General features: G+C 38.8%; 1 protein-coding gene across 1 annotated transcript in view; it reads left to right on the forward strand.

Annotated features, from left to right (window-relative positions):
• Positions 1-26,841, forward strand: part of LOC124795169 (armadillo repeat-containing protein 6 homolog) — a 101,646-nt gene that overhangs the window by 21,952 nt on the left and 52,853 nt on the right. Inside the window, exon 2 of the mRNA XM_047259063.1 lies at positions 1,651-2,293. Coding sequence (XP_047115019.1) covers positions 1,651-2,293 — 643 coding nt within the window. The remainder of the gene's footprint in view (positions 1-1,650; positions 2,294-26,841) is intronic.

The following is a 26,841-nucleotide window of genomic DNA, read 5'->3' on the forward strand; positions in this document are numbered from 1 at the left end:
CTCGTCACAACGGATGGAAAAAACCTGGGACACAGCGTATATTTAAAACTGGCACACACAGACCAATACCTGCACAAACTATCAAACCACCACCCGAGCCAGAAAAGAGGCATGATTAATACACTTGTAATGCGAGCAGGACGAATATGTGAGCCGCAGCACCTCAGACATGAAATGCAACACTTGGAATGTGTTCTGTGTGTTCTGATGAGCAATGGGTACACCACAAATTATATTAGAAGTGTAACAGAGCCAAACACTCTGCAAAGTAAGGAATCAGAAAAAGAAATGTCTGGTACGGCCTTTCTGCCATATATTCCCTGAGTGACGGACAGAATCGGCCGTATATTGCGCAAACATGGCATTAAGACGACTTTCAAACTGACAAGGAAGATCAAAGAGTGTCTTAGATCGGCAAAGGAGAAAAGGGATCCACTTGCAATGTTGGGAATATACCATGTACTTGCGGAAAAGTTTATGTCGGAATGACTGGATGATCAAGCAACACCAGGATCAAAGAACATAAGTGACAGTGCAGGTTGGGGCAGGTGGAGAAATTGGCCATGGCAGAGCACGCACTGAGTGAGGCTGACCATGTAATAAAATTCACCGACAAGGAAGTGCTGGTTGTAGAGAAGCACTATCACAAACTCTTGTTCAGAGAAGCTGTAGAAATACAAAAACACGCAAACAGTTTCAACGAGAAAGAGGGAAGCGTTAAGATAAACGGATGCTGGCTTCCCGTGCTGCAGGGAACGACCGTCGCAGGTAGCAAGAGGAGAACCGCACTGAAAATGACCGTGGAGAAGCCCTCGAATGTTGGCGCGCCAGGTACATATAGTCTGTGGCTGCGAGCTCGGCTCCAGTTCACCACCGGCAATGGAGGGTGAAGCTTTGACAATGCCAGCCACTCGTGCTGGCGAAACGTCAGTAAAATCATTAGATGAGTGTCGGCTGAAGACCCGGAACAGAAGCCAATAGGCAGTTTGTCAACAAGTGGCCACAAAAGCCTTAACAATTTTATAAAGTCTGTTATGACTGGTGCTTTGTTGAGAGATTGTTTTGAGTAGGTAACTCATTAGCCTGTCCCACTTTGTAGACTGAGACAGAATATACTTGTATGCTCATGACAATGTTCTTGTACATTGGAAAAAAATGGCACTGAGTATCTAGCACCTGTAGTTTTCAGAATTATTCTCTAACTTTCCTGTAAGACTGATCTCTCAGGATGGTGAATGTGTCCTGTCACCACAGGACTTAATGAGAAAATTGTTTGGTTAATAGTTTCCAAGAGTAGAGAAATTTAATATGTAGTGGTAATGTTTTTAAACATCAGTGTTAATAGGTCAATCTTGTGGAACTTTTATACTGTCTTTTGTAAACACAATAGCAAATGAATAAAATATGAACAGTGTTCGAGATTAATTCTGTACGTATGTGTAAAATGTATTTTGTTGTCAAGCTGTGAATACTGTAGCATTTCCTTTGCTTTGTTTCTGTTGTAGTTCCTAGTCAGTTGTCTCTTGACCTAAACATGTTTAAACTTGAGTTTTAGTTTTGAAAAACAATTATAGAATAAATATATGTAAGTGTGATATAAAAATGATGGTATTGTGCATTCTTTAGTAATTCATACTTCTCTTTTTACAGGGTGTAGATTTGAGCAATGTAGTAAAAGAGCTCATGGAGAATACACCTGCAGATAGTTCCAAGAAGTCTTTATTGCATACAATTAGTCGCTTAAAAGGCCTTTTAAAAACAGATACAAAATTGCCTGAACTTTGCCAAGAACTATCAGAATTGAAAGCTGAATGTGACAAAGATCTTGCCCACAAAATTCTGGCTGGGAAAAATGGAGCCTATGATTTATTAATAAAAGTTTTGGAGTTGTATGAAACAAACAGAGATGTGACTCTTGTAACACTTGATGCTATGATCTCCTTAATGACTGGGCAACCTGATCTGTTAGATGAAAAAGGCACTAACTTGATAATCAAATTTCTGAAAGAGCATATTGACCTAGGCACACAACGCCAGGTTTTACAGTGGACGAAGCAGTGTTGTCTGAAACATGAAAATAACAGACAAAATATTTTTGATCATGATATAGTCAATATTTTAAAACAGTTTTTGGAAAATGGTGCATCTAGTGCTTTGTTGATAAGAGATGTATGTTCTGTCATCAAAGCTCTTGTTGTGGACGATGACATCAGGGTGGAATTTGGGAAGGCTCATGAGCATGCTAGAAGCTTTGCAAATGAAATTCTAACAATAATTGTGGACTTACTGAGAAGTGAGTGTGCCTTCATTTATTATTGTTTTTAATCCTAGCTCTCTCTCTCTCTCTCTCTCTCTCTCTCTCTGTGTGTGTGTGTGTGTGTGTGTGTGTGTGTGTGTGTGTGTGTGTGTGTGTGTGTTTGGTACTAGTATGGTAGAGGGAGAGGAGATCATACATTTGTTTTGAATTAACATTTTGGTTGACAGAAAAGTAGCAACTGATTTATTTATTTATTTTTGCAAATATTTTATACTGTGTATTTATTTCTTTTACATTAATCATATTGTTGCCAGACTAGTTCCTTTGGGAAGCTATACATTGGTGGAACCACTGTTTCCACTCTGTGGAACATTCGTGCAAGCTTTCGACTTTCAGTTCTGCGATTATCCTCCTACATTGCGATCAACGATGTGAAAATGTTGGTCTTTCACAAGGTTTTTCAAAAGAATGACTTACTCTTACTGAGACATAGCTATTTGAGGGAACTGGAGTGCAATGAAAATCCATTTTTCTCATTCTTAAAAAAAAAAGAAAAACAAGAAACCTGGTTGAGTGAAAAGGCCATGTGATGGGAATATTGTCATGGTAGAGCATTCAGATGTCTTCATTATGTGATATTGTCTGAGTCACAGTTTTTCTGAGTATTTTATTGACTTCATTGTAAACTGTTTGCTTCACAATTTACTACAGACACACAAACTATTTGTGAATGAGCCTCATACTGCTGATAAAATGCAAGTGAACGTGGGGCTGATTCCTGACTTACACATTTGAGCTTCTTCAGTCAAGGTGTTTGGACAGTGTGTTACCTTGAGTTTGTGTTTTGTTTCAAGATCATACCTAAGAAAGAATGATTCTGTACCAGTGATAGCAGCCCTGAAGAAATCACAGGCTGCCTTTTTTATTTTTCCAGAGAGTTTCCACCACCCATTCCTCTAATTGTCTTTTGGTCCACTTTTTATGTCCCTTGGCACCATCTTGTAACAGATCTTTCTTGTGTCCAAAAATCTTGAGTTAAATTGTGAGAAGTGGAAAACAGTTAAAATAATTTAACTTGATATTCACAAGCCTCAATGTTTGGAAAATGTATCATCACAAGACATCTTTACCATTCCATATTTTTATCAATTTTCTGTGTTGAAGGCTTTATGAATTCCAAAAGTGTTTTACACTATCAAAAAACTTTTGCTCTTGGTAAGGAATTTTACTCATTGCGTGACAGCATCAGTCAATCTCACAGATACAGCTAGCATGGCCAAAAATTTATGCCTTCCTCACACTACAAGTAATACAAGGTGGGAAAAGACTTTACGGGCCTTCATAGTACTCACCATTAGCTACAACAAGCTGTTGGAAACTGTCAGCAAATGCTTCTTGTGGAGTTGGTTGACATGCTGTGGTCACGTGGTGTTGGATATCTGCACAATTATAGGAGATGAGACCTGGTGTTACCAGGCTGGTCTGGAGACCAGGGGATAGTCAATGTCATGGTTTCATCATTTTTCCCACCTCCCAAAACAAAGTCATCTGTCAAAATCCAAGATCAAGACAATGTTAATTGTCATTTATGACAGCGAGGGTTCGATCCATCATGAATTTCTATATGAGGGTGATAGTAAAAATAACGAACACCACGTCACTGACTGTCACTTGGTCTTTGGATTTTTTTGGTAGCACGAGGTCTCGTCTTCTTTAATGATGCAGATGTTCAACGACGTATAACCACGAGATTCCACAAGAAGCATTTCCTGAGAGTTTTAAAAAGCTTTACAACCAATGTCAGAAGTGTGTTGTAGCTAATGGTTATTATTTTGTAGGTCAGTAGAGCATTTTGTTTGTAACTCTTGTTTTCTTTATTTTCTGAGACCATTCACTGAACTTTTCAGAGGCACCTTACACATTAGTACACACAGGGGAGCGGGTGGTGAAGAAAAAGTGCACCATGAAGGAATTATCTGAATGAGCTGGAAGTGAGATATGTATACAGACAAACAAATGGTTACGGTCTCAGAAAAACTGGATGAGCTATTCAAGAAAAAGAGCTTCACAAATTGAGCAAGTCAGTAATGCGTTAGTCTACCTTGTGCTTTGGCTTGGCATTCATTGATAGAGTTGTTGGATGTACTCATGAGTGACGTCATGCCAAATTCTGTACAACTGGGGGATTAGATCATGAAAATCCTGAGCTGGGTTGAGGACCCTGCCGATAATGCTCCAAAAATTCTTAATTGGGGAGAAATCTGCCAACCTTGCTGGCCAAGGTAGGGTTTGGCAAACGTGAAGACAAGCAGTAGAAACTTTTGTCATATGTGGACGGGCATTATCTTACTGAAATATAAGCCCAGGATAACTTGCCATGAAGAGCAATAAAAAGAGTTTAGAATATCTTCAATTAACCACTGTGCATAAGGATGCTGTGGACGACAACCAAGGAGGTCCTGCTATGAAAAGAAATGGTGCTCCTGATCACCACTCCTGGCTCTTGGGCTGTATGGGAGGCGACAATCAGGTTGGTATTCCACTGTTGTCAATGTCGTCTCCAGACATGTCTTCGCCCTGGAATCTCATTGAATGGCGGATTGTCTTCAGTGATGATGAGTCCTGCTTCAAAATGAGCCCCGATGACCAGCAAACTCATTTCTAGAGATGCTCTAAATGGTAGTGGGATACCAACATGACTGCCATCCCTCATATGGCCCAACAGCTTAGGAGTGATGATTTGAGGTGCCATTTCTGTTCCATAGTAGGACTGCTTTGGTTGCCATCTGTGGCATCCTTATAGCACAGCGCTGCATTGACAATATTCTATGCCTCATTTTGTTGCCCTTCATTGCAAGCCATCTTAGGCTTACATTTCAGCAAGATAATGCCCGCCTGCATACAATAAAGAGTTTCTACTGACTGTCTTTGTTCTTGAGAAACCCTACCTGTCCAGAAGAACAGATACCATGTATATATACTTAAGGCAATGACAGCCAATGATCCCTTCAGTGCAGATGCACAACAAGCTCAAACACTTAGGGGAATCGGCAAGATACCATGAATAATCAGGGTAATGAGCAGGAGCACTACATCAGCAATGTGTGGGTAAGTTGAGAATTTGGCTGTGAAGGTTGGCACGCTGGGTAGTCCATGCAGTTGTGTTAACCACTGTGTGTATTGTGTAGTGGTTAACACATCTGCCTAGTAAACAGGAGACCTGGGTACGAATCTTGGTCCAGCACAAATTTTCAACTTCCCTTTGATGAAAATTACTGTCCACTGGCAGCTAATGTCTTTAATTCCTGTGTGTCTTGAGTCAGTAGAAAGCCAAACAACTTTGTACATAAGGGCCAGAGGTGGACCAATGCATTACTGACCTGCTCAGTTTATCAAGCTGTTTCTCCTGAATAAATTATCAGATTTTTCTGAAATTGTAGTTGTTTGTTTGTCTGTACATGTACATCAAATCTACTGACTTCTGCCTCGTTTGGATAACTCCTTTGTGGTGTGAGTGTGGTTTCTTTTCCTTTTTTCCCTTACACTGTATTTACAGAACTGATCAGTTACAAGATTTCCAGCACATCTTGGACTGCCTTTGATCTCTTCCTTCAGTAGTGAGCATTATTGAACAATGTTGATTCAGTATTCAGTTTGTGACCTAAATATGTAACAACCATACTTGCATTATTAAAAAATAAAACAAGTGATTGATGTGTATTAAGACAAGAACTGATCCAAGTACGAAACACTGAGAAATGTGTGAAGTTGCTGTGCTCCTATCTTTTCATATTGTGTAACAATGTAAAGTGACTTTCTGGTTTGTACAGCTTGAATAGAAGTTCCATCAACTGTACCACCTCTGTCATTCTGTGATTTATTGAACACTGTACGACAGTCTACACCAGCATTTCTTAATCTTTGCTATAAGTTAATGGCTTGTTACTATCCACACTTTTATTGTAAACCCCTGTTTTTTTCTGTAGTATGCTTTTACTGCTACTTTTATAGACTGATTATTTGCAACAGAAATGACAATTACCTAAAATAATATTTATGTGATTCAAAAACTAATTTCAAAATTAATCCAAAAGTCCTTAAAGCAACTTAAATTCAAAGTAATATAATAAGACAAAGTTTTGAAATTTAAATTTAAATAGATGATTGATATCATACGTGTTTTTGCAGATTTACTTAATATTGATCTTTATGGATGAAAGTTGAATTCTCGTGACGTGTCTGGTATTAAGTCTGTAGCCATATCTACTTTTTCTTCAACATGAGCTGAGAACACAGTTTCAAAGATATGTGGTTACAAATGGTGAAAAATACCAACAGACCTTTTGTGATGTGAGGATATTTCTCTTTAAAACTGCACTAGGATTCCACTAATAGCATTTGTTAAAATTTTTCTTTTAATGATGAACGAGATTTCAGTTCAGTAAAAGCTTTGTATTCTGCTGACATGTCAATGGTCGTGTATGCACAATAAATAGGTTTTTAATCATCAATTCACTTTCATTTTTAGTCTGTTGTTTGGAAAATACTAACAACAACTCCTCAAAACTTTCAGGTGTTGAATAACTTCTTCAATAAATGCCTCCCCTATTTCAACCCCTTCCTCTTTTAAAAAGCCTTTTGTTATTGGGAAGCAGTCAAACTCCTTAGAGCACATACGAATCATTCAAAATTCTGTATTTTTCTTGTAAGCAAGAATTTTCTCATTAGCAGTAAATACGATTACTTGCTTGATTTGAATTGTTAAATGAATGTCTTTGATACTTCTGTATCTACAGCTAAACTCTGAAAACCACCATGAAGTTCATGGCAGAGAGTACATTTCATTGTACCAGTTACTGGGGTTTCTGCCCAGTCATTCACATATAGAGTAATTGATTTAAGCTTGTCCTCACGATCCCAATGTGAGTGACATGTAGGTAGTTGTAGTATATTCATAGAGTCATTATTTGAAACCAGTTCTTGAAACTTTGTTAGTAGACTTTTTTGATATAGTTTATGTGTACATTCAAGATTTTGCCAGTTCAGTTTCTTTGCATCTCTGTGACACAGTCCCATGGGTCAAACAAACCTGTGACCATTCATGCTACCCTTCTCTATATATGTTCAATATCAACTGTTAATCTTATTTGGTATGGATCCCACATGTGTGAGCATTATTCTAGAATGGGTCACATGTGTGACTTGTGAGCAATCTCCTTTGTAGACTTATTGCACTTTCACAGGTAAACTGAAGTCTACCACCTGCTTTACCCACGAGAGAACGTAAGTGATAATTCCATTTCATCTTCCTACAAAATGTTACATCCAGGTATTTGTATTGGCCAATGACAGCTGTGATATCTTGATATTATAATCATAGGATACAACGTTTTTTTTCATTTTGTGAAATGCACAATTTTATATTTCTGAACATTTAAAGCAAGTTGCTAGTCTTTGCGCCAGTTTGAAATCTTATCAATATCTGATGGAATATTCATGTGGCTTCTTTCAGACAGCACTTCATTATAGATAACTGCTTCATCTCCAAAAAGTCTGAGGTTGCTATTAATATTGCAGACAACCTTACAGGTAGGGCAACCAGTGCTATGAGTACTCATCTTGTGTATTAATAAACCACTACAGCTGTATTTTGTTCTTTATTATTAGATCACTACTGATTTCATGGCACCAAAAGCCACATCTTCAGGTGAATATTTTTTAGTTTAGATGTTTTAATTATATGTTCACCTGAAGACATGGTTTACAGTGCCTCGAAACCGATACCAGTAAATAATGAAAAACAAAATACAGCTGAAACAGTATATTGGTATCCAAGATGACTATTAATATTGTCTGTGGGGTCATTAATATACAATATAAACAGCAAGGGTCCCAATGCACTTCCCTGGGCCGTGCTCGAAATTACTTTTACATCTGATAATGATTGCCCCATCTAAGATAACCTGCTGCATCCGCCGTATCAAAAAGTATTAAATCCAGTCACAAATTTCTTTTGATACCTCATATGATTAAACTTTTGACAGTAAGCATAGGTGTGGTTATGAATCAAATGCTCTTCAGAAATTAAGAAATATTTAATCTACCTGAATGCCTTGATTCAAAGCTTTTTGTATGTTAAGTAAGAAATATGTGAGCTGAGTTTCACATGATGGATGGTTTTGGAATCCATGATGGTTGGCATGGAGGAGGTCATTCTGTTTGAGATACCTCACTATGTTTGAGCTGAGAATATGTTCCAAGACCCTACAACAAATCGATGTCAGTGATATTGGATTATAGCTTTGTGGATCACTTCTACTACCATTCTTGTAGAAGGGTGTGACTTGTGCTTTCTTCCACATACTAGGCAAGGTTTTTTGTTTGAGGGGTATCATGATAGTTACAAGAGGGGCTAACTCAGCCTCAAATTCAGTATAGAATCTGGTTGGGATTCCATCGGGCGCTAGAGCTTCGTTCAGTTGTTACGATTTTTAGCTGTTTCTCAACATCACTGACACTAATACTTATTTCACTTATCTCTTCGGTGGTATGAGGATTAAATTGGGTCAGTTCTCATGGGCTTACCTTTGTGGAGGACCATTTGAAAACAGAATTAAGAGTTTCGGCCTTTGCTTTACTACCCAGAATCACAGTTCCTGTCTGATTCGCTAAGGATTGGATACTTACTTTGTCATCACTAACAGTCTTTATGTATGACCAAAATTTCTGTGGGTTTTAGAGAGATTATTTGACAGTATTCTGCTGTGGTAATCATTGAGGGCTTCGTGCATTGCTCTCTTGACAGCCAAACACATGTCATTCAGCATCTCTTTGTCTAGTCCTATGCTTTGTTTTAATCCTATCATGCAGCTGTCTCTTGTTTCTTTACATTCACTGTATGCCATGGAGATTCCCTTCCACTATGAACTGTTCTACTGGAAACATATCTATCCAGAGCGTGGTCAACTATTCTTTTAAGCTTGAGGTATAGTTCCTCTACATTATCCTGCCCTGTTCTGGAAGTTTCAAGTTCCTCGTTGTGATATGGTGTTACTGATTTTTGTCTAGTTCACTGAATATATGTATATATCTTGTTTCAGTTATCCTTTGTACTTTAGTGATCATTGTTGCCACAACTGTGTCATGGTTACTGATACCAATTTTGATGTGGACATCCTCAAATAGCTCAGGTCTATTTGTTGCCATTAGATCCCATATACTTCCATCATGAATGGGGTTCTGAATTATCTGTTCTAGGTAGTTTTCAGAGAAGCCATTTAGTAATGTTTCACAGGATATCTTACATTGCTCACCACTAACAAAACTTATTTTCCCCGTTGATTGTTGGATGATTAAAGTATGATAGGGGATCTTATGTACAAACAAAATGAAGTTTTCTCTAAAGTTTTTTATTATAACAGAAGATGCAGAAGATGAGTCTGGTGGGAGATAAAACGATCCTGTTACCATTTTATGCCCACCCATGACACTGAGAAAGTGTGGTCGACAATGGAATGCAACACTGAACACTGGAAACAGGTTTATTATGAACACCTGCATACAACCAGAACAGAACTGAACTCCTGGATGGAGAGGGTGGCTATTTATACGAAAATTAATTATTCCAGGATATATAAACAAGAGAAATTTCCAGAAATGATAATTGCTAGATTACAAATAGTTGCTAGCAGTCAGGTATGAAGTAGCAACCCACAGCATGCCAGCCAATGACACAAACCACTGAGCCGCACTGCATGAACCACAGCTCACGGCGTTGCTCCCTCTCCTTGAGAAACGACGACTCACTGTTTCAGAAGTTCTTATTGATGCTGGTTACAGCACACCAGATATAGACCTTTTCAGTGGGTTTGACAGCGCTGATAGATGGTCGCGTTCTGCTCATGTCACATCCTTTTCACTATGATGAACATCGGAGATAGCACCTCCCATCGAAGCTTTGTGATTGTCGAGTCGGTCTCCAGTTTCCTTGAATGAGGAGACCTCGTCGTTGATCTTCCCATTGGAATTTAGTAGTAGGATTTCACACAGAGGACATGGACATCAGTCTGATATGAATGATTAACTAGAACTCTGATAACATCTGAACCTTCATGGAGAGGTAGACAGTTGCTCAACCAGAGAATTAAAAATGCCCTTTGCTGCCTTGATAAGAATCACAGAGGGCAGCATATTAAAATATGTCACAATAAAATTATTTTTACTAAATTGGAGTCTTGAAAATGTTGGAGTCTTGAGATGTTATAATGCCCCCTAGGTAACTGCGGCATATGCTTCTGTTGCTGACATTCCTCACAGTGGCTTACATAGTGTCTAATGGATCGGTAGGGGCCTAGACAGTGATACCTGTGACTGATTCTGTGTAGAATTTTCACAACTCCCGTGACCAGATGTAGAGTGTCATGGAAATACTTCAGAATAGCAGGCCATAATGAGGTAGGATGTACAGCAACTATTTCTGCCCCATTGGATCATAGTCCACTGATACAATGTTCTGTTCATTAATTGGAATTCTTCTTTGCTCAGTTCCTCTTCCTTCAAGCCTTTTAAGGATTTCAGCAGTGCTGGATCTTCCCTCTGTTCAGCAGCAGTGTCATTTAATGCAGTGATGATTGAGATTTCATCCACACTACTGTGTTCCGCCAACAGATTCCTTGAAAACCAGTCAGCATCCTTGTGTTTGCATCCCCATTTGTGTTCCACTTTAATGTTGTATTGCTAAAATGCTAATGCCCGTCTTGTCAGTTGACCGTACAAATCCTTCAGGCTTGACAGCCAGCATAGAGAATGGCGATTCTTCACAGTTACAGAGGGCTGAGTGGTGACACTTCCGCGTTAAATGAGGGTAGCTGCTGGGGAACCGTGAAGCATCGATAATGCCAGTAAATCATTATTAGAATTCAGTTATTTATTCGCAATGTTTACAAGTTGTCATTCTTCTGCAACAGCCTTGGCTGTTGCTAATTCAGCTGCATGTTGCTAGCTGTCATCCGTCGAGTCAGCTCAGTGTTTACACACCCAGGAGGTGAAGTCAGTGACCCTGGTGGCACAGTGGCTGACTGTGAGTGGGGGGGGGGGGGGGGGAGGGGGGCAGCTGCCTGGGGTGAAGTTGTTCTCATGCTGGCTGCACAGAGTGTACCCAGTCCCACTCTGAATTCTACAGTAACCCTCGATGACCCATCCATGATGTACCAGGCGTCAGTAGTTGTGTGGTCAGTTGATCTTCTCCCTTCAGCTGGTATGTTTCAGCACCCGAAGATGCCTGAGTCTTGAACAGGAATGTGGATTTCAAGAGGCCCTAGTGCTGGCTGCTGCTATGAAGTCAGGTATTGGCAGCACTCTGTAATATGGTGTTGTCAGAAGATAGCAAGTTCTCCATCAAGAAATGGTTGGCGGCAAGTAGCCTGAAGTTCATTTGGCGAAGGCCACCATCTTTCACTAGTTCATAGACTGTGCTGGAGCACGTAGGACATAGATTCACTTCAGTATCATAATCATGGAATCGAGTGCTACCACTGTGAATTCCACCAATCGGTCCCTTGCTAAGTGCTCTTGTGAAATAGATAAAGTTTCTTGCAACTTGCTATACAAGTTACCTGGTGTGCTTGTCTCGCTTCCTTTGGTTTTCCGTTTTCCATCCTCTTTTTCTGTTGAATTCTAGTTCCTTACTTGGCAGACAGTCCCATCAACCTGACTCACTTGCAACATAATGGCTCGCTTCCTGATTCCACCTCTCTCTTGCGTGACTTGAATTTGCATGAGGCAATATGGGTGAGTTTTAATAAATTCTTTTTCAATTTGTACCCCTTACTATTCTGTGCCTTAATACAATCGTGAATGGTTTGCCAAATAAATATGACCGTAACTCCTTGATGGCCAGAACAACTGCAAGGCACTCTTTTTAGATTGTAGAGTAGTTCATCTTGGAATTGGAGAGCATTCTGGTAGCGTAAGCTACCAACTTTTCAGCACCTTTCTGAATTTGTTCTAGAGCTGCATCTAAGCCATGACTGCTAGTTGTGGCCCGAAGTATTGGTTTTGCTTTTTTATCTTACAGTGCTAGGACTGGAGATGTCACTGTCTCCTGAAGGAGACTGGAAGATCACTTTCGCACAACACTCCAGGAAAATTTGGTGTATCCTTCCAGTATTTTCTGCAAGGGATGTGTCTTGGTACAGAAGTCCTTAATCAATCATCAGTAATACAAGCACATTCTGAGAAAACTCGTCACATCACAAATGTGTTGAGGAGTCAGAAAATCTACTCTTATTTTACCTGGGTTGTGTGATTAAGACACATTCTTTCAAATTCGGGTAGAGGACTTCCGCCTGAACACAGTTCAACGTGACTATCAGAAGGCTTAGATGTTTCACAAATGTCTTCAAAAAAATGTCAGTGCCATCCAGATAGCAAAGACGCCTTGTCCATTCGAGGTGTTGAAGTAGGTTGTCCATCATACATTTGAAGATGATGGGAGCGTTACACGGTCCAAGCAGCATAACTTTGAACTCATATAGGGCATCAGGTATTATGAAGGCTGTCATTTTCCTGTCAACCTTTCCAACCTTGATTGGTCTGCAGCCTGTCTGCATGTGCATAGTTGAGAAACACTTTGCCCCTTTTAAGCAAACTATAGAGTTCTCACTGCGTGGCAATGGTAAACATCTATTTCATGATGTTGTTCAGTTGACAGTCAAAGCAGAAATGCCATATGCTTGTCCTTATGCTTCTCAAGAACCACAGGAGAAGGCCAAGTCTCAATGAAGGTTCAATGATGTCACCTTGCAGAATCTTCTCCACTTCCTCCTGGATTATGTGTCATTCAGCCGGCAACACTAAACGAGTACTCTCTAATCGGTGCATAATCCTCAGTGTTGATACGATGTTTTACCATGGGTTGCATGGTGTGTCTGTTGTCCTCTTGGGATTTGAAAGCATCCGAATATTGGCACAGAATGGATACACTCACCCATATAGCTTCTAGGTTATGCCAGATCCTATTGGTAGTTAGGTAGCAGCTTTCTCCCCAGTGTTGTCTGTAGCCGTAGCAGAGCAAATTTATTATCAGAGGCACTAAGCTGCCCTTCTCAGATTGATTAGGCTGTCCATATTGCGTGTACCTTTAGGAATGAGTTGTGGATGCATGTGTCAGTTAGTGATTCGAAGTTCTTCTTGGCCACCTGCAGTGCTTAGGACTGTAACTGGCACATAGATTTCTTTTGTGAGCCTGAGTAACTTTTTGAAACTAACAAAAGCTTCACAGTTTAACCAAGCATCTCAGTGACTGGAAAGTGCCTTGTTGATGATAGCAGGATAACGTCTTCAGCACCAAACAACTGCCAGAGTAACCTCAGTTCCGTGCGCATGTTGGAACTGCTTCATCATTGTGGAGCTCTGGTCTTCAACAGCCTATAACTGCTTGTAATGCCTGCAAGAAGGCCCATCTGAGAATAACAGTGTGATTACATTCCACTAAGTGACAAATTTGAATGACTGCATTCTATCATTGATAGCTATTTTTGCACCCCATGTTCCTATCAGCTAGATATATTTCCCATTTCTGACTTTCAGCACAATTGCTTTTGTATCACAGAACAGTCTTCTTTAGTGAATGACTACAAGCATTCAACATTACAGGAAAGAAAACTCACAAGATGACTAGCACCCATGCAGATTGGCCATTGTTGATGGTAGTATTGAGAAGTATTGAGATTTCATAACAGCTTAGTAATTGTCATCCTGGAGGATTTTAATCTCTGGTGGCCTCCTTTGCTAGGTGGTTACATCACCAAGTTTACTTGAATGTGGCGACCAAGCAAGTGGCTGGTACCTCTGTACGGTGATGGGGAATGGCTGTTATGTGTTGCGGACTGACATTGTCCAGGTTATGGCAATGGGATTCGGCCCACAATTTGACTATTGATCATTTGCAGTTGACTGGTGTGAATGAAACTGTTGCGATGGTTGACATTCGGCATCAAACTTGTCATCAAAAATTATCCTCCTTTCTCTGCAGTAATGTACATGTCCAGGGTGCCCACAATGGAAACACAATGACCTGTTGTTTGTGTCCTCCAAATGTGTGTTCTTTTGCAGGAGATGGATGTATCGGAGTTAGTCGGTTGCTGTGTTGTTGTTTGATGGCTGTGCAATAAGTCTGAGCTGGCCAAGTCCATTCTTCCTGGTGCATTAGACTGGTTATGGAGGTTGGTGCTAAAGATTGACACACCTCTACTTCAACATTGTGTATTATCTCGTGACAAGTGGGCCCAACAGTCATGGCTGCTATGTTTTACTTGCTTGGTCTGACTGTTATGGTTGCCATAAAGTGCTGCATCTCTTCTCTCCTACCTGACATATGAAAAGTGAAAGGTCGTGGTGGTCTCCCAGAACTGCCATACCGACAACATGTATGAGACGGTCATACGTTTTTCATCAGACCCTTTTCTGTTGCATTTCCTCAATGTGCTGGCACCACTGGATGAATTCTTTGCTGGGATGTGCCATCCAAGTAAAAGGACCCACTTGCAAAGCATATCATGTCAACTGCTCTGTTGTATTTGGCAACTCAGTTGCCTCCTTTCAACTGTTTCATTGGACCGTGACCTGCATCTCTGGAAAACACTGAGCGATGCCTGATACGGAGCTTACTTGTTGCTGTTGTGGAATCCAATAGGTATCATGAATATACATACCTTGGGCACTAGATACTGCTTGTATTCTAGTTCCTGTTTGTGTAGGCAACTGCTTTTACATTGCCTGATTAGTATCATGGTGATGTAGATGTTTTGAAGTACCCAACATTTCTACCAAACATTGTCGCATTGTAACCACACTCAAGTCCAAATCCAAAAGGAGGATTGTCGGCGAATTACAACACTTAGCACTGAAAGCATGTTTATTACAAACACCAACATACAACCAGAACAGAACTCGCCCCTAGACAGAGCGTGCTGCTGTTTATACAAACACAGAAGATTCCAGAATATAAAAACATAATAACTTTCAAGAAACTTCCAGGATTGATAGTTACTAACTGACACCACGATTGGTTACACAAAATTTGTATCCTTCAACCACACTCTTTCCCACATTTTCTCTCTCTCTCTCTCTCTCTCTCTCTCTCTCTCTCTCTCTCTCTCTCACACACACACACACACACACTCACACACACACTGAAGTCATTAATGTTATACTCTGGAACCTATTGTTTACTATTGTTCATTACTGCTAAATTGATAGACCCAGTGGAAGATGTACCGAGGAAATCGCTTGCTGGATTTTTGACAGTAAGAAATGACCTATACTTGTGAGTAATGGGTGTGTGAGATCCCTAAGTAGACTAGATGACCAAATATATCTATACTAATAATAAAGTTGTGAAGCTGTCATGGCTGTCTTGAACATCCTTCACCAAAACTACTAGACAGAATTTCATGGAGTTTTTGCAGGTAACTTGAGCATAGCTTGTGTCACTGTATAGGTTTTAGTTAATCAGAATTGGGTCATAGGAAAAAAACATTGTGATTTTTTAAAGTTTTAGTAAAACTGTCTTGTCTGTCTGTTCATCTGTCATTTGTTGGAACACGCAAATCTCCAAAACTACTAGATGAATTTTCATGGGGTTTTCACTAGTAACTTGGGCATAGCTTTGGGCACCACATAGGCATTATTTAATCAAAATTGGTTCACAGAGAAAAAGATATTGTGAGTTAAGGCTTTATCTAAAACCATTGTATCTGTCTGAACATGCTAATCTCTTTCATTGGGTTTTCATGGGTAACTTGAGCATAGCTTGGGGCACCATACAGACTTTATTTATTCAAAATAAGATCATAGAAAAAAAGATATTGTAATTGAAAATTTTATCCGTACTAGTGTTATGAATGTGAAAGTGACTAACCCATTGAACTAATTTTGAGGAAATTTGGTAGGGAGGTAGCTTGAACCCTTTGGAAGAACATAGGCTGCTTTAGAAAGTGTGTAGTACAAGATACTTTTTGATTTGGAGAATATTGTGCGAATTAGGGAAAAAATTTACTCTTTGAAAAAGATATTTACTTTTTGGCATTTGATCTTTATCAGATTTGTGAAAATGCTTTTATTGGGTGATAGGTGCTTTGTGATATGATCCAATGTAAAGAATAATATGCTTATATGATCTTCAGTGTCCTTAATCCATACTACTACACTATTTGTTGCATAATATACACAATGTATAGTGTGTTGCTACTTCATTAGCACAGTGTGTAGATGCACACTCCTGCACATGCCCCGCTCTACACACTGCTCGACAGCGATGCTGCACATGCTGACACATTGTGCATTGGAACAGCTTGAGAGAGTGAGAATGGGGTGCACATCATTAGCTATGCTTATCCAAACAGGCAGACATGTGAGAGCAACTGATGTTATTGCTTACTTACTCACTATCACTCATTGTAATGAAAAAACTACTGATATGCAAGCTCAGTTTCAAGTAACAGCTAGTGTAATAATAAATATGTGGAGAAGTTTGGATGAGAAGGGAAAGAAGGAAGTCAAATATATTAGGGTGTAACATCCCATTGATGATGAGGTCATTAGAGACAGTGCACAAAACCTGATGTTCAAAAGAATCATCCAAGAATCTACTTTATGCAGCTCAGGGAAATCATGAGAAGAGGGAAAGAGGACAGTCAAAGCCCAGGTCAAAAGAGAGACACTGCTGATAACTAGACTTGACTTGACCCTCTGTATTTCTTGCTTTTGAAATTAAGTATTTGAGTGCACAATATTCTCCAGTTTTTACAAAAAAAGTGGTACAAATGCACATTTATGCCATGAGATGCACACCATAACTTACGTTGTGTGCAAGCATCAGCTATAAACATATCAGATGAGTAACGGAATGTGACTCATTGAGTGTATGTTATATCCTAAATGCCTGAACTACGACGTCGTGTTTGAGGTCATGCCAGATCACTGTCATATTGTGTAGTCGTTGTAAGTAGATTTTATAGCTTATTGGTGGAAATCACACTTTTTTCAACCAGCATTAAGGAAATTTTTCAAAATTGTAATTACTTTATGTGACTGCAGACTGTTGTTGTTGTTGTTGTTGTTGTCTTCAGTCCTGAGACTAGTTTGATGCAGCTCTCCATGCTAATCTATCCTGCGCAAGCTTCTTCATCTCCCAGTACTTACTGCAACCTACATCCTTCTGAAACTGCTTAATGTATTCATCTCTTGGTCTCCCTCTACAATTTTTACCCTCCATGCTGCCCTCCAATTCTAAATTTGTGATCCCTTGATGCCCCAGAACATGTCCTACCAACCGGTCCCTTCTTCTTGTCAAGTTGTGCCACAAACTCCTCTTCTCCCCAATTCTATTCAATACCTCCTCATTAGTTACGTGATCTACCCATCTAATCTTCAGCATTCTTCTGTAGCACCACATTTCGAAAGCTTCTATTCTCTTCCTGTCCAAACTATTTATCGTCCATGTTTCACTTCCATACATGGCTACACTCCATACAAATACTTTCAGAAACGACTTCCTGACACTTAAATCTATACTCGATGTTAACAAATTTCTCTTCTTCAGAAACGCTTTCCTTGCCATTGCCAGTCTACATTTTATATCCTCTCTACTTCGACCATAATCAGTTATTTTACTCCTCAAATAGCAAAACTCCTTTACCACTTTAAGTGTGTCATTTCCTAATCTAATTCCCTCAGCATCACCCGACTTAATTCGACTACATTCCATTATCCTCATTTTGATTTTGTTGATGTTCATCTCATATCCTCCTTTCAAGACACTATCCATTCCGTTCAACTGCTCTTCCAAGTCCTTTGCTGTCTCTGACAGAATTACAATGTCATCAGCGAAACTCAAAGTTTTTATTTCTTCTTCATGGACTTTAATACCTACTTTGAATTTTTCTGTCGTTTCCTTTACTGTTTGCTCAATATACAGATTGAGTAGCATCGGGGAGAGGCTACAACCCTGTCTCACTCCCTTCCCAACCACTGCTTCCTTTCATGTCCCTCGACTCTTATAACTGCAATCTGGTTTCTGTACAAATTATAAATAGCCTTTTGCTTCCTGTATTTTACCCCTACCACCTTCAGAATTTGAAAGAGAGTATTCCAGTCAACATTGTCAAAAGCTTTCTCTAAGTCTACAAATGATAGAAATGTAGGTTTGCCTTTCCTTAATCTATTTTCTAAGATAAGTTGTAGGGTCAGTATTGCCTCACGTGTTCCAACATTTCTGCGGAATCCAAACTGATCTTCGCCGAAGTCGGCTTCTACCAGTTTTTCCATTCATCTGTAAAGAATTCGCATTAGTATTTTGCAGCTGTGACTTATTAAACTGATAGTTCGTTAGTGTTCACATCTGTCAACAACTGCTTTCTTTGGGATTGGAATTATTATATTCTTCTTGAAGTCTGAGGGTATTTCGCCTGTTTCATACATCTTGCTCACCAGATGGTAGAATTTTGTCAGGACTAGCTTTCCCATGGCCGTCAGTAGTCCCAATGGAATGTTGTCTACTCCGGGGGCCTTGTTTCGACTCAGGTCTTTCAGTTCTCTGTCAAACTCTTCACGCAGTGTCTTATCTCCCATTTCATCTTCATCTACATCCTCTTCCATTTTCATAATATTGTCCTCAAGTACATCGCCCTTGTATAGACCCTCTATATACTCCTTCCACCGTTCTACTTTCCCTTCTTTGCTTAGAACTGGGTTTCCATCAAAGCTCTTGATATTCATGCAAGTGGTTCTCCTTTCTCCAAAGGTCTCTTTAATTTTCCTGTAGGCAGTATCTATCTTACCCCTCGTGAGATAAGCCTCTACATCCTTACATTTATCCTCTAGCCATCCCTGCTTAGCCATTTTGCACTTCGTGTCGATCTCATTTTTGAGACGTTTGTATTCCCTTTTGCCTGCTTCATTTACTGCATTTTTATATTTTGTCCTTTCATCAATTAAATTCAATATATCTTCTGTTACCCAAGGATTTCTACTAGCCCTCGTCTTTTTACCTACTTGGTCCTCTGCTGCCTTCACTACTTCATCCCCCAGAGATACCCATTCTTCTTCTACTGTACTTCTTTCCCCCATTCCTGTCAATTGTTCCCTTATGCTCTCCCTGAAACTCTGTACAACCTCTGGTTTAGTCAGTTTATCCAGGTCCCATCTCCTTAAATTCCCACCTTTTTGCAGTTTCTTCAGTTTTAATCTACAGGTCATAACCAATAGATTGTGGTCAGAGTCCACATATGCCCCTGGGAATGTCTTACAATTTAACACCTGGTTCCTAAATCTCTGTCGTACCATTACATAATCTATCTGATACCTTCTAGTATCTCCAGGATTCTTCCATGTATACAACCTTCTTTTATGATTCTTGAACCAAGTGTTAGCTATGATTAAGTTATGCTGTGTGCAAAATTCTACCAGACGGCTTCCTCTTTCATTTCTCTCCCTTAATCCATATTCACCCACTATATTTCCTTCTCTCCCTTTTCCTATTCTTGAATTCCAGTCACCCATGACTATTAAATTTTCATCTCCCTTCACTACCTGAATAATTTCTTTTATCTCATCATACATTTCATCAATTTCTTCATCATCTGCAGAGCTAGACTGCTACAGTTGCATAAATATAACTTCTTAATGATTTATACAGTTGATAAAGGAAAAATTGTGTTCAGTCCATAGGTGTAGTTGAACACTAGAGATTTTGCTGGGCATGGTTTTATTGAAGATGGAATGCCCTTGCGACCTTCCAACCATTGAACAGGACATAGCTAGCCAGTTGTATTGGCACCTACATTTCAAGGTGGACAACAAAACTACAATGCAGTTTGGCTTTTTTTCATGTAATAATTATCATGGAATATGAAAAAAGTGATAAGTGACTGATAAAGTCCTAGGAACAAGAGACTAATGGAGGTAACATCTTGGACCTTCTTGACTCGGTGTAGAACAGGAAATCAATGATGATAAGGATGTTACAGCTTCACTGAATATGGCTGTAAACAGGAGTACAAAGAGAGGTAGGAAGGTCTTTCTGCTTATCGAGAGCAACAAAAAACAGATTTAAGATTACCTGATAAGTCAGCATGAAAATTTCATCTCTAGCATGAACGGTCTTGAGTATCAGTGGGAAAAGTTGAAGAGCATTGTACAATGTGCTTTAGATAGGTATGTGCCAAGAAACATTGTGAGGGAAGGAAAGACTCACCATGGTTTGAAAGTCATATTAGAAAGCTGCTACCTCAACAAAAAAAGCTTCACTGCAAATTTAAATGTAGCTAAAGCCTCACAGACAAAACAACTAAATGGAGCCAAAATTAATGTAAGGAGAGCCATGCATGAAGTGGTCTGTGAATTTAATAGTAAAATTCTGTCTGTCGACAAAGTCCTAAGAAGTTTTGGTCTTACGTTAAATCAGTAAATGAACGTAAGCCACCTGTGCAAACATCTGTGGCTATAATGGCATAGAAATGGAGGATGACAGAGAAGGCTGAAATACTGAGCAGACCACTGGACCTGATGGAATGCTAATACAATTTTACATAGAAAATGTGAAACAAGTTGCACTTCTCCTAATAGCAGTGTACTTTAGGTCTCTGGAGGAATGAAGCATTCCTGATGATTGGAAAAAAGACTAGGTCATTCCCATTTTCAAGGTGGTCATCAAACAGATGCACAAAATTATAAGACTGTATCTCTGATGTCAGTCTGTTATAGAATTTTGGTATTTGTTTTATGCTCTTGTATTACAACATTTCTGGAGACTAAAAAATCTCTTCTCTAGGAATCAATATGGATTCCAAAAACAGTGATTGTGTGAAACCCGACTCGCCTTCTTCATCCATGAGACTCAGAAAACTAGATACTGGCACCCAGCTATATGTTGTGTTCCTTGACTTCCATAAGGCATTTGATACAGCTCCACACTGCTGCTTGTTAACAGAATATGACTGTATGGAACATCAGATGAAACATGTGATTGGAGTGAGGAGTTTCTAGCAAACTAAACACAGCTTGTGATTCTCAGTGGAGAGAAATCTTTAGGCATAAAGGTAACCTGCACCTACCCCAAGGAAGTGTCATAGGCCCATTATTTTGTGCAGTTATACAAATGATATAGTAGACAATGTCAGAAGTTCCATGAGGCTTTTTGCTGGTGATGCTGTTGTACACAGAGAAGTCGCAATACTAGAAAATTGTGCCAAAATGCAAAAAGACTTGCAGAAGATCAATGCTTGGTGCAGGGAGTGGCAATTGGTATTTGGTGCGGGGAGTGGCAATTGGTATTCAACATAAACAAATGTAACATATTGTGTGTGCATACGAGTATGCATACAAAGAGATTTAAAGTGAAACAATAACTTAAATCTAATAGCAGATGCTAGATTGAATTCATTGGAAGAGTCTTCAGGAAGTGTAGTCCATCAACAAAGAAGTTAGCTTGCAAAACACATCTTTGACCAATACTTGAGTGTTGCTCATCAGTATGGGGTCTGTACCAGATACGATTTATAGAGGAAATAGAGAAGATCCAGAGACACAGCACATTTCATTACAGTTTCATTTCGTAAGTATGAAGCATCATAGAAATGATCAACCATCTCCAGTGGCAGACACTACAAAAGAGGTGTTTTGCATCAAGGTATGGGTTATTCTTAAAGTTTTGAGAGTGTATGTTTCTATGTATATCTCACAAGAGGACTCTGAAAATAAAATTAGAGAGATCTGAGTGCACTCGGAGGCTTACTGGCAATCGTTCTTTCCACCAACCATACACAGTTCGAACAGGAAAGGGGGGAACTGCTAGTGGTACACGAAGTATCCACTCCTAAACTCCGTGAGGGGGCTTGCGGAGTACAGATGTAGGTGTAGAAGATTGAATCCTGGAGGTTTAAATTAGTACTCTGGCAGCTTACTCACCAAGCCAATGAAAAGTTATAAAGTAAACATTTGAAAATAGAATGTGCCACAGAGTACACATAATATCCTGTATAACTTGGAAAAGTTGGAAATGTTGCTGGTTGTAAATTTTAAACTTTTACACACCAAACAATCTGTACTGACGAAGCTTATAGTCCAGTTGTCAATAAATTGAAAATACATGACTTTCCAGTGCCTTTGTCATGTCACCAGATATCAAATCCATTAAGATATGTTTCAAAACTGTATTGGCAAAAGTCTGTTGCTCCAATGACATCATATGTAAGTTTGATACCAAGTTTTTGCTAACTAAAGATATTTCTTACATTAAACTTTGTGGCCTGGATACTTCTTGACTTATTGAAGTCAATGCCAAATACTCTGCTTCACTTGCTGAAAGATCTACTGTTGGTTCCTTTGTCTTGCTTCAGGAATTTGCTGCTTCATGTGATCAAAATAAAATCATATTGTGGATGTTCAGTCATCACCATCTCCTGTCCAATCAGTACTAGAACAGTCAACAATAAGATGGTTGTCTTCTTTTGAGAATTACAGTTTCATGTGTTTGGATGCTTTGACACAATGCAGAATCTTTGTCACTACTTATATGTGAAACGTGTCAGAGATAGCACTAAAATGACGTACCACATGAACAGCATATGCAAGACCAGGTTTAATCACACATTATACATACTCAAGACTACCATTGGTTTTTCAATGAAGACAATTCTTCGTTCTTTTTCTTCTTCTTTGAAACTCATTTTGTGGGTGAGGACTCGTTTCTGGAGGTGTTCAGATCAGATTTCAGTCCTTTATGTAGTTCTTCTCCCAAATCTGATTTATGTGATGATTTTAATTTGTCCACAGAGGCTCACATTTACTATCTTTCATATTATATATGCAAACAGTTTGAAAATTTTTCAAGGTCTTAGAGTTTAAGTATTTCTTTGTAAGCATTCTTCAGTCATGAATTTTTTTAGTAAAGATGAGTGTGTCATCCAGTTAAAGTGCAACAATGAATATCTTTTTACCTTGATTCCTCTGATAAACTCAAGGATCTGCCATTAAGCTGCTGAAAGTGAAGATTATCAGCTTGATTATAGCAACAGTCTCATTTTAAACAATAAACTACCTTTCCAGTCTTTAGGCACCTATAGTTTTAACTGTTTTAGTAAGTGGAGTAATTTCTGGAATTTTCTTGTAAATTTTCTCACTAAAGTCAACTCCAAGAAAAACAGTAACTGCATCTAAATGGTCCATATGAAAATCATACCTAGTAGTAAATCTAAACAGATATCTAGCGAGTTATATCTAATCATTGGTGTAAAATTTTCATCATTATCTAAACCTACCCTTTGTTCATGGGTGATTTCTTCTCAAATCATAAAGGTCAAGAGTGAATGTGTTTGCTGAAAAAAATATATGTTGGAGTTCCACATAATACCTCTCCAAAACTAAAGTATTTTGATTTTCTGATGATTTATTAAAACACTACAGACTTCTCTAAATGAGAGTATTTGTGAAACTGTCGCAATGAAAGGGAAAATTGAAAAATTGTAATAAAGAAACCATAATTGATAGAGAGCTGAATTTATTTTCAATAAATATTTTGTTCCCAATACTAAGAGACATGATTAATACATACACATTTCTGAGCTTTTTTTAATTTTTTTGGAAGAATAAACTATGAAAATTTGTAACTTTTTGTGAATTTCAAAATTATGATTTGAAAATATGAATAGTCAAGGGATGTTAACTGTCTTGAGAAATGATGAAGTGGAAGGACTGCTAACTGTCAGCTATGACATTAATGCATGAAGTTCTTGAACTGTCAAAATATTTGTACATAAAGATCAAGGAATCAGAAATTTTTTGGGTATTTAGAAATTATTTTCTCCAAAACCCCCATCCTAAATGTTCAAAAAATTTCATGGTACGTTAGTTGGTCGTTGTACATCTACATCTACATCTACACCCGTACTCAGCAAGCCACCTGACGGTGTGTGGCTTAGGGAATATACAATCAGAGTGGGCAATACTTGTCTCTGTAAAATGTGAGAAATTTTTTTAGGTAGACACAACTCTTCTCTCAAGGCCAAAAGATCATGAGCATTTAAATATTTAAAATGATTGCTGATTTAGTAAATGTCATGCAAAACTGGTATTTCTGAATCAAAATAATTACTTTACAGCATTATAAGTGAGTGGGAAAACAATTCACAATTTTGTTCTAAAGCATTTTATAACAACAATGAAATGTAAAGATTATTTATACCCATTTTTGTTTTTGTGATATTATTCACAAATTATTATTGTCTTCTGTCATGATTTTACGTCTTCGTGACCTTTCTTTATGTATGCTAGTGGTGACTTCGAATTTTGTTCTGCAAAGCAACAGACCAGTTCTCAGCAAAGTCAAAATGAAGAAATAATGTGTCAGTATTCTGGGATGTGGCTGATTTTACTTCTCCATGGCCTGTCTCAGAATCCTCTGTGTATGATGGTGAGCTATTCCTTTCATGAGCCAATACCTAACCTCTGTAACAAACTTATCTGGCTCTACTGTCTTCTTCATCGACTGTCCTCCATCCCACAATGCATGAAATGCTTCAATAGTCATCACTTCAGCACCAGGACACATTGCACACTCCTGCAACCAACATTTGCCTTGCGCCTCTTGACATATACACGAAAGCATCAAATCCATTTCTGTGAACTTCTCTCTTGTGACACTGCTTATGGCGAAACAAACAAGTTTCAAATTAGTGCAGTAAATACGTATTCATACTTCATTCACTGGCTGGCATTTTACACAGTTTGGTCATAAGGAGTGGAATTTTGTGAGACCAATTTTTAAATTTGGGTTCTCCTTTTTCATTAGGAGATATGCTTCTCTTATTGGTCTTGTCATATATCTTTTTGTCTTTTTAACTTTTTCACCATGTTCACTAACAGAGATAACATCAGCCTGGTTAGGACTTCAGCTGCTGCAATCTTTGTCTCACTTAGGTAATATTCCAGAGCAACAGTAAGCATATCATCTTGCAATGGATATCCACAGTAAGAATCTGGGCATGCCCAAATACCTTCCCCATTCTTTATTTTACGAGCTTTTGAAATTAAATAATGTGAGGAAGTGGGCATCTGCTGCTTGGGTTAGCTACCCGGTATCACTGTCAGTAACTGTACCTTCTCAGTATAGGTGGCTGCCGAGATAGCAGTATTGCTTGTGTAAAACTTGTTTCAATTTCTTACACTTTTCTTTTTAAATACTGTTTTATTCTTGTGATTCTTATGTTTAAGGGGGGGATACAGTAGGGGCTACAGCAGAAATGCTAAGATTGAATGCATCAACAACTTCACACTCAGGAATACAATCATCTGCACTGTGTTCTTCAGTTTCACATTTGGGTGATGGTAATAATTCAGGTGGGTTGCCACCAAATTTCTTCTTGTAGTGAGTGTAGCAATTCCTGCACAATGGATGTGATGCTAATACTGTTACTTGAAGACCAAGATATTTTTGCAATACCTCTGACGGATTTCCAACAACTGTGAAGTGTTTTTCACTTTTATTAAACACCACCTTCTTGTGTCTTTTTTTCATAGTCCACACACCTCTCTCTTTCACCACTGTACTTCCTCACTGACATTAAATGTAACAAAAAGTTTAAACCAAACACAAAACTCGATGCAGAATGGCTTATGTGCAAGTTCTCACTTGTTTGTTATAAACAGAAGAGCACTGGAAACAGTGTTGCCAATGTGCATATTTTGCACAAGAAATTCGTTGTTGTTGTTGTGGTCTTCAGTCCTGAGACTGGTTTGATGCAGCCCTTCATGCTACTCCATCCTGTACAAGCCTCTTCATCTACCAGTACCTACCGCAACCTACAGCCTTCTGAATCTGCTTAGTGTATTCATCTCGTAGTCTCCCTCTATGATTTTTACCCTCCACGCTGCCCTCCAATACTAAATTGGTGATCCCTTGATGCCTCAGAACATGTCCTACCAACCGATCCCTTCTTCTAGTCAAGTTGTGCCACAAACTTCTCTTCTCCCCAATCCTATTCAATATTTCCTCATTAGTTATGTGATCTACCCATCTAATCTTCAGCATTCTTCTGTAGCACCACATTTCAAAAGCTTCTATTCTCTTCTTGTCCAAACTATTTATCGTCCATGTTTCACTTCCATACATGGCTACCCTCCATACAAATACTTTCAGAAATGACTTCGTGACACTTAAATCTATACTCGATGTTAACAAATTTCTCTTCTTCAGAAACGCTTTCCTTGCCATTGCCAGTCTAAATTTTGTATCCTCTCTACTTCGATCATCATCAGTTATTTTGCTCCCCAAATAGCAAAACTCCTTTATCACTTTAAGTGTGTCATTTCCTAATCTAATTCCCTCAGCATCACCCGACTTAATTCGACTACATTCCATTATCCTCATTTTGATTTTGTTGATGTTCATCTTATATCCTCCTTTCAAGACACTATCCATTCCGTTCAACTGCTCTTTCAAGTCCTTTGCTGTCTCTGACAGAATTACAATGTCATCAGCGAAACTCAAAGTTTTTATTTCTTCTCCATGGATTTTAATACCTACT

Source organism: Schistocerca piceifrons, chromosome 4 (genome assembly GCF_021461385.2).
Source record: "Schistocerca piceifrons isolate TAMUIC-IGC-003096 chromosome 4, iqSchPice1.1, whole genome shotgun sequence".
NCBI lineage: Eukaryota > Metazoa > Arthropoda > Insecta > Orthoptera > Acrididae > Schistocerca > Schistocerca piceifrons.